The sequence below is a fragment of the Seriola dumerili genome, unplaced genomic scaffold (genome assembly GCF_002260705.1).
Source record: "Seriola dumerili isolate Sdu_G_001 unplaced genomic scaffold, Sdu_1.0 BDQW01000068.1, whole genome shotgun sequence".
NCBI lineage: Eukaryota > Metazoa > Chordata > Actinopteri > Carangiformes > Carangidae > Seriola > Seriola dumerili.
The window spans coordinates 14,533,138-14,542,281 of NW_019174323.1; the positions used below are offsets into that span (position 1 = coordinate 14,533,138).

General features: G+C 39.3%; 1 protein-coding gene and 1 pseudogene across 1 annotated transcript; both read left to right on the forward strand.

Moving 5' to 3' along the window:
* The first annotated feature begins 321 nt into the window (after positions 1-321).
* meiob (meiosis specific with OB domains) lies at positions 322-6,060 on the forward strand. The gene is made up of 13 exons (XM_022743422.1): positions 322-390; positions 577-634; positions 819-950; positions 1,358-1,430; positions 1,603-1,798; positions 3,219-3,319; positions 3,527-3,579; positions 3,767-3,862; positions 4,077-4,169; positions 5,064-5,208; positions 5,318-5,504; positions 5,786-5,872; positions 5,956-6,060. Exons 1-13 carry the CDS (start codon positions 322-324, stop codon positions 6,058-6,060), a joined length of 1,395 nt encoding a protein of 464 aa, XP_022599143.1.
* Positions 6,061-7,407: 1,347 nt separating this feature from the next.
* LOC111219649 overlaps positions 7,408-9,144 on the forward strand; it is an 8,183-nt pseudogene continuing 6,446 nt past the window's right edge.

Genomic DNA, 9,144 nt, shown 5'->3' on the forward strand with positions numbered 1-9,144 from the left:
GTGTACCTGAAATTAGGCTGTTGTTATCAAATTAGGCGAAATAAGAAAAGTTAAAAAGATAAAAACAGTGAACAAGTGACAGTGGGCCTGTTCCACTGTTAGCTAATGTTAGCTAGTTAACCAGCAATTAACTCTTATTTATTAGTTTTATGCTAATGTTTCTGGTATAAGATGGTGTTACAAAAATGGGAAATGTTTTAATATATATATATATTTTTTATCCCAGAGGAATTGAAACCCATATGTTCCCTTATTGTTTTATTTGTTTTACTTTATTTCAAAGAGTCTGTAAATGTGATGAAACTGAACTGGACTGGGTGTATGAATAACAAAATGGCTGCCGAGACAATCATTGCCATCTCTGAGCTGCATCCCAATTTTTCTCATCCGGTGAGTTTAGATGCCTTTCAGCCAATTACAGCAATTTAATATCTCTCTTTTGTAGCAACAGCCTTTCAACAAAATCAGCAAGAACTTGTCAATTCGATGACTGATTTTGTTGTGAAGTTGTGTTGAACTGTTAAAATAAACAAGTCTACACCCTGTAATTACCCTAGTAATGTTTTGTTTTCCCAGAAAGTGGCCGGCATCATCATTGGGAAAACTGATGTAAAAAGCTTCCCTGACAGAAAAAGTTGGTATCTTCTTTATATTAGTGCATTGTTTATTTTTAAAGACACATTCTTCTAAAAGCACCATACCTTAGTGTGTTGTACACCAGCCCCCTCTTCTGGATAGATGAATAAATATCATTTTTATTCTTTTACTCTTTTTCAGTGAACTGCAACACTAACCGAACCTATATGTCTGAATTTCAGATATTGGCACAGACAGATTCACTTTTGGCTTCACCATTAGGGACTCACCTGACTTCTTCATTAATGTGACATCCTGGGGAAATGGTGGCTACATCAACGGGCTCTCCAACAGCTTCAGCATTGGAGACTGTGGTGAGGACATTACTGTTCCTGTTAAAGTTTCCATAAGCCTTAAAAATACTTTTTGTAAAAATAAATGTTTTTTCATTAGTTATACGAAATGCATCAGAGGTGCTTAAAGTTTTTTAAATCAATGTGTAGTTTCCAAATTCATCAAAATAGTTGTAGTAATAGTCATGTCCAGCTTTGACCAGTGTCTTGTTTACTCCAAAACCTGCTAATTTCAAGGCTAGAAAGTCAAAGCTCCTTATTGTTAAATTATTGATAAATTATTGAGTAGAATGAAAATCAAGCTATACAAGAACAAAATTTTTGCAACCATATTTTTTTAAAAATAAAAGTTAAATACTTATCCATAGAAATTAGAACATGTACACAGTGAAATGTCTATGAACAAAATAGTTTATTATTTTTTCCAGTCACCATTGAAAATTCTTTGGTTGCCAACAAAGACCTAGAGAAAGGCGACCGATTCTGTCCTACAACACCAAGGTAATTAACACGTAACTCTTAGTCATGTTCTTCATGTGGTGCTTTTAAGAAGCTGGAGGATGAGAACGTCGCTAGGCTGTAATGCTGTGTAAAATATGATGTAACAGTGTGTAATATCCGATGACAGTGTGTAAAGCCTCACTGGTTCAGGGGCCTGTATCTGCTGTCTCAGCCACTACAGGCTGCTGGTGACAGAGGCTCATTCCCAGGTGAGTCTGTGTGCTGACACGGACACCGTCGACAGGTTGCTGCCAATGATTCACCTGCCAGTGAAGGACTCAACAGATTTCTACTCACTGGGGGACATAGAGGCCAATGGCCAGCGCCTGGACGGCACAGTGATAAATATACTGGCTGCAGTGAAATCGGTAAAGCCACAGTCTTTCAAAAGTTCACTTTTACATGCCCTCTCTCTTTATATATCAGTTTAGGAATTACTTTTTATATTGACATTGCGTTATTTATTTATTTTATTAACTTGTTTGGTGTGCCACATTTCCATCAACCTGCTTCATGGACTTCTGCTTATGTTATTAATTAACTTCTTTTCCCAGAATGCTTTTTAGTATTACATGGAAAGAGTGGAATGATGGTTAGAAAAATGCCAGTGTTTTTCCAGTGAAGTAAAATGTAAAAGTCTGAGACAGTAAAGAGGATCTCTTGCCAAGAGTTAGATGAAAAGTCTGATGCCATTTTCTTGTCCGTCTGTTAAATATTAAGTTACCACCAGTAGCTTAGCATTACGAATGCCACTCTTGGTGGAAAGTCGCACTTGATGGAGAAAAAGGCATCTGCTTTTCTTCGGTAACTGTTTTAATTAACTGAAAAAATAAATCACAAAAAAGTGGTGTGTGTACTTTGATCCAGAAGGACTGACAAGGATGATAGGAGGTGGAGAAAGTAATATAAATTATGTTACTTTGTTCATGTTTGGCCTATAAATGATCAGAATTTGGCTGATAGCTGCCTCTTTTTTAGGGTGGATGTTTCCTTTAAGACCATGTGAACTGAGATCATCAGTTTGAATCCTGGGAAGGGAAGGTCGTAATGTGCTCTCAAAATAAGTGTTTGTTGTTGAATCAATCACAGTTCAAACTGCTCATGAAATTTTTGGGATATTATTAATTTTTGAGAGTTGTTTTCTAGGGAATATGTGGAGTATTAATATTCCACATTAAATTCAAATAATATTGTAAAATTTTACTAATAATTCACTCTACAGGAATAAAGAGGAATGTATTTTCCAACGTTTCCCACACACTGATTGCATTAGATTGTGGTTTTACAGCTGTCTTTTTCTCCAGCTCAACTATGGTGGAAAATAGGCTGTTAAAGTTTCCTGAGCTGAAAAACAACGTTAACAAGGAGGGAAGGGTTGTTAAAGAGTGCCCCGATGTAACCTTATGAAAGTCGGTCGTGGAAAAGTCATGGAACCTGTCACTGAGGCCGCGGTGGGACGCCTGATAAGCTTGATTCAGGACATTTTTGACATTGATCGAAGATGCTGAGCAAATAATAACAAGTTTGAAAATCAGACAGGTCAAAATTTTCTAAATTTGCTGAATTCATATCTTATAAATTGCCTAATAGACAACACTGTGTCAGTTTTGTTTTCGTGGTTACATGGTAGTATCCTTGTTGTTTGCTTGGAACATACCAACTTACCATAATGGCTCTGAAGATGAGTTCACAAAGAGGCCAGATCCTGTATGTAATATCACTGTATTCTTTTTCATGGAGGGAAGATAATGTGATAGGAACTTCAGATGATTCTGTTTACTTTTTCAGATCGGAGAGCCAAAGCAGTTCACCACTTCAGACGGTCGCAAAGGGCAGAGACTGGAAGTGAAGCTCTTTGATGAATCTGTCTCTTCCTTCCCCCTCGTCTGGTGCGTCATCACCATTTAGTAATTTGGAAAATGAATAAATATTTATTACTTGTGTTGCTTTTGTGCCATATTCCATTTTATTGGCCCCTGTGTATCTTTAGGTTGCCATAAATTTACTGTGGTGACATGAAGCTTTAGATTAACCCGCTGAACTGCATGTGTGTTTGATTTTCACTGTGCTCTCCCTGACCTCTGTTTCACTCACAGCTGGGACAGAGAAGTCATTCAGCTTGTGCAAACTTGGATACCCAAGGAGACGGGTAGGTTGACGGCTGCTGCTCATTCTCAGCCACAAAAGGAATCTTTATTGAACTGTTATTCCAGCCTGTCATGTCCCATTAACATACTTTACTGAAGAGAAACATGGAAGTGGATATCTGAGATGTGATTGTGTGTTTGTGTTTAAGATAACTTACTGTTATTTTAACTTTTATTCTTCATTCAAAGTTCTCTTCATAGCTGATGCAAAGATTGGCTTTGACAGCTTTCGCAGTTGCATGGCAGCAACCGTTAACTCGAAAACCATTATCACTGTCAACCCTGGTAAGATATTACATCATATTACATTTAGACAACAGAGGATCTGATACAACCATTCATTGTGCAATTCAACAAAAAGACAACTGAAACACTGTTTTGGAAAACCAACCAACCAGCTCTGGCGCACAGTGCACGGAAAAACTATCATATTCTTGCTGCTGTGTAGAATATTTTCAGTGAGGACTACATGTCAAAGTCAATCATAATTTGCTCTCAGACACCAGGGAGGCCAGCCTGCTGTTCAGCTATGCTAAACAAGTGTCTGAGTCTGGAGCTCTGGATCAAGATGAGAAGCCAGAGGATGTACCTGGTGGGTTATAGTGAAGAACTCCCCTCACTCTGATGCTGTCAGTTTTATAATGAGTCTCTCTGGACCATGATGTAAAATGCTCTTTGTATTTCAGGTCTCAGCTTTTATTTCTCATACTTTTTCTTTTATTTCCTCTCTTTTAAAGTTATTCTTGGATTATACTTTAATAGAAAGTGCAATATACAATATAATTGCACTCCTTGACGCAGGTTACTTGTAAAGACTGTAAAAAAGTACGTGTACAAATCTGACCACACTACATAACGTAATGATCAAGTTCTGAGCCCAAACTGGCAGAGGTCATATTTTTGTGCTCTAAAAGGATAAGTCTTGTGATATTCTATGTTTTTCTTACCGCCATCAAATCCGAGGAGAAGACCAAAGCTAACAACGAATTGACCCTACGACAAGTTCTGCCTGTGTGGCCTGTGTAGCCTATTCCTCTGTTCCATGGACCTCCGTTATAGTCCAAAAACAATGAGCCTCACTGTTGCACAGGCTGACATGTCTCTTCTTGAAAATGAACACAAGGAGTTTCAAAAGTTCTACGCAGTTGAATTTCTTCACTGTCCAGATGTTTTCGTTCATTACAAAAAGTTTTATACAAATGAAATTATATATTAGTGAGCCATTTTTAAAGATTTATATCTTCAGCAGGACCAAGGACTGAGTTGGTCTGTGCTGAGAGGCAGAATAAGACATTGTTGGATTTGGTCTTTTTTCATGGGTTTTATTGACAATGAAAAAGATATAGTATAACACCACCCTGTCGTTTATTTTCTCCTATTGTAACTCATCAAACTATCAGTAGTCAAGTACAGCCTCTGTCACTGGCTGTTTTCCAATGAGAGAGGCCGCAGACTTGGATATGTGGTGCTGCTACTGTCTCTGCAGTGGATTCCATCAACGATGTGTACACGGTGAGCCAGCTGAAGCAGAAGGCCTGGGAGAATCCTGAGGCTTTCTTTGGCATCACATACAGCTTCATCTCCAGACTTGACCTCGATTCCTCTGTTTCAAAAGTCATCAGGACACAGTGGTGAGTTCACACACGTGGATGGATTGGGTGAATTGTTAAAATAATGATCTGTATGCCACTCCAGTCAATAAACAATTCCTGGGTTGGTCCGTTTTCTCTTCTGCCTCAGCTCCAGGTGTAAGTTACAGGTGAGTGAGGACGCGCAGAGCTGCGTCAACCAGCTGTGTCCAGGGAGGGATCAGGCCTTGTCAACCACCACAGGCTTCTGCCTGCTGGTGGACTTCACCGACCACACCGGCACCCTGCATGCCTGCACCCTCAGAAGTCCAGTGGCAGAGAAGACACTTGGCTGCACAGTCAGTACCACTTTACAGAAAGATGATTATTCATCCTCAATAATAAATGTAGCAGCCCCTATGTTCAGCAATTAAGGAACAGAAGAATAGAGATATGGATACTGGGACATGTTAAAAATTTATTCTGTTTGTCTCCAACTAAGCTGTTTTTGAAATTCAGTGCGGGTCGGGAAAGTCAGGAAATATTTGCTGTTGGCTGAATTTATTAAGTCCACCACATCAAACGTTTAGCATCTGTGCTTCAGCAGAGATGAACAGCATTTCCATTTCATCTGTTGCAGACAGACGAGTTCACCAGTTTGACTGATGACGAGCGAACAGCGATGAAGTGGAAATTTCTTTTGGAGAGATGCAAAATATACGTGAAGGTACTGAAGCCGTTGGTTCTATGCTTTGTCCATAAGTTATAAAAACAAATAACATGTTTGAAAATTCTTACAATATGTTGCAGATCCTCCCTTCCACTAAGATGAGGAGTGGGATCAGGGGGGTGGTCATGGCCTGCTCCCTGGCTGACCCAGGGGAGGTGAAACAGCACATGTCTGCCCTGTTGTAGTGCCTATGATCAGCACACACACCAACCAAGCAAGCAAGCAGGAAAACACATGTTGCAGTCACAGTTGTCTGCTCGTATTGTTCTGATTAAGATGTTAACAAGCAAAATTTACACATGTGCTTTATGTTTTGCAGATAGAGATTCTCTGCATTATTAATTTATTTAACTTATTTATTTAAATATATATATTTATCTAAGAATGTACTGTTGTTTTTTTTAAAGCTGTTAAATAAACTTACTTAANTTGGCTGCACAGTCAGTACCACTTTACAGAAAGATGATTATTCATCCTCAATAATAAATGTAGCAGCCCCTATGTTCAGCAATTAAGGAACAGAAGAATAGAGATATGGATACTGGGACATGTTAAAAATTTATTCTGTTTGTCTCCAACTAAGCTGTTTTTGAAATTCAGTGCGGGTCGGGAAAGTCAGGAAATATTTGCTGTTGGCTGAATTTATTAAGTCCACCACATCAAACGTTTAGCATCTGTGCTTCAGCAGAGATGAACAGCATTTCCATTTCATCTGTTGCAGACAGACGAGTTCACCAGTTTGACTGATGACGAGCGAACAACGATGAAGTGGAAATTTCTTTTGGAGAGATGCAAAATATACGTGAAGGTACTGAAGCCGTTGGTTCTATGCTTTGTCCATAAGTTATAAAAACAAATAACATGTTTGAAAATTCTTACAATATGTTGCAGATCCTCCCTTCCACTAAGATGAGGAGTGGGATCAGGGGTGTGGTCATGGCCTGCTCCCTGGCTGACCCAGGGGAGGTGAAACAGCACATGTCTGCCCTGTTGTAGTGCCTATGATCAGCACACACACCAACCAAGCAAGCAAGCAGGAAAACACATGTTGCAGTCACAGTTGTCTGCTCGTATTGTTCTGATTAAGATGTTAACAAGCAAAATTTACACATGTGCTTTATGTTTTGCAGATAGAGATTCTCTGCATTATTTATTTATTTAACTTATTTATTAAAATATATATTTATTTATCTAAGAATGTACTGTTGTTTTTTTTTTTAAAGCTGTTAAATAAACTTACTTAAAAAAAAAAACAGTTATATGTCCATATGTAATGTGATATTGTTCCATTATTGAAATGTAATGAGCAACCAGCGTTTAAAAACAAACTCACAAGTAACACTATTTTGTAATTGAAGTTTTGTAATTAAAGTATATTTTTACTAAAATAAGGACTTAAGCCATGTTGGCGCCATGTCTCCATTGATAAACTAGATTTAAATAAACAGTTTTTTACTTTTTTACTGTCGTCCGCTCTTCTTGCCGTGACCAAAAGCAGGTTTGGTCAGTAGATGGCAGCACTGCGCTGGTGCTGAAGAACACGGAACTTTCAAAACATAATCGTATGTTTCTAGGGGACACATTGTAGGGACGTACAGACAACACAAACAGCTGAAGGTAATCATAACTTGTATTTCTTCTGATAAGAGGTTGAAACTGTTATAAATTAAGTCCTACAGTGAAATGACGTCACAATCGCAGGGCGTTAGTGTGTAGCAGAAACGTTAGCTAACTGTCTGAATTGCATCGCCTTTAAACCAAGCTAGGCTACTTTGCTAACGTTAGCCTGCACGTTTGAAGATAAATGTTTTTTTTTTTCCCACAGCGTGACAATAACTGAACCTTGTTCCTGTAAACACGTGATTTCTAACGATATTAAGAAAACTACAGCAGCTAGCTGACCTCCTACATTTCCATACAGTGTCATACTCGCTTCAGTCCGAGCGGTGACGAGCACCAGTCAAGCATGAATGTGAACCAGGGGACGGTGGGCAGCGACCCGGTCATTCTGGCCACGGCTGGATACGACCACACCGTCCGCTTCTGGCAGGCCCACAGCGGGATCTGCACCAGGACAGTCCAGCACCAGGACTCTGTATCCTTTACTCTGACTGGCATGCTGTGAAAGATAATCAGAGTTTACACTGTAATAGTCAGATGATATAGGATATTTAGATCCTACAAGAAGAGACCAGTGTCTGTTCAAGCTTGAAAGATGAAAGATAAAAAAAAAACTTTTGACTTTTGCATTTGAGTTGATCAAACGACTGCTAGTTACCAGTACACCTGTGTTTAACATGTTTCTACTGACCCATATCTCAGTCAAATCAACATGTTTCTGTCAGAATCTGAATCATTGTGTTTGAAGCAGCTCCAGGATTTGTCTGTGGATGAGATCTTCACAGCCGGTGTGTCCCATCTGCTTTAGAGAAACTTTGTTCAACTTCACAAATCAGAACCTTGCTGTAAAATGTTAATAGACATGACCTAAACAAACCACACCCTTAACGTTTGCTTACAGCAAGTAAATTCACTTGAGGTCACACCTGACAGGAGTATGATTGCAGCTGCGTTGGTCAATCTTTTGCTTCATTAGTCAATTAATGTCATGCTGGACTGCAAAATTAAACTTCATCTCTGCTATATTTCACATTAAGTTTGCACTCTGCTTTCTAGGTTATCAGCACATCCGCATGTACGACCTGAACTCCAACAACCCCAACCCGGTGATCAACTATGACGGAGTTAGCAAGAACATCACATCTGTGGGCTTTCATGAAGATGGACGCTGGATGTACAACAGGAGGAGAGGACTGCATGGCTCGCATCTGGGACCTGAGGTACTGCAGGGCAATGCTCACTGACCTGTATTATATTTACTTTGGTGTCAACAAACTAAACTTTTATCCCTGCTCCTCTTACAGGTCAAGAAATCTGCAGTGTCAGAGGATTTTCCCAAGTCAATGCTCCAATCAACTGTGTGTGCCTGCACCCTAACCAGGTAAGTGGTTTATTATATTGGTTGTTTGTTATTTTGGTGGTGCAAGATATGTCTGTTTAATCTAATGTTACTGTAGGTCAATTAGAGTGTGTGCTACTGCCTGCAAAATGTCAGTAAACGATCAGTATTGTTTTTTCAGGCAGCAGCGTGATTGTTGGAGACCAGAGTGGAGTCATTCATATTCTGGGATCTGAAGACTGACCACAATGAACAGCTGTTCCTGGACCAGAGGTCTCAATCAACTCAGTTCACATTGACCCAGATGCAG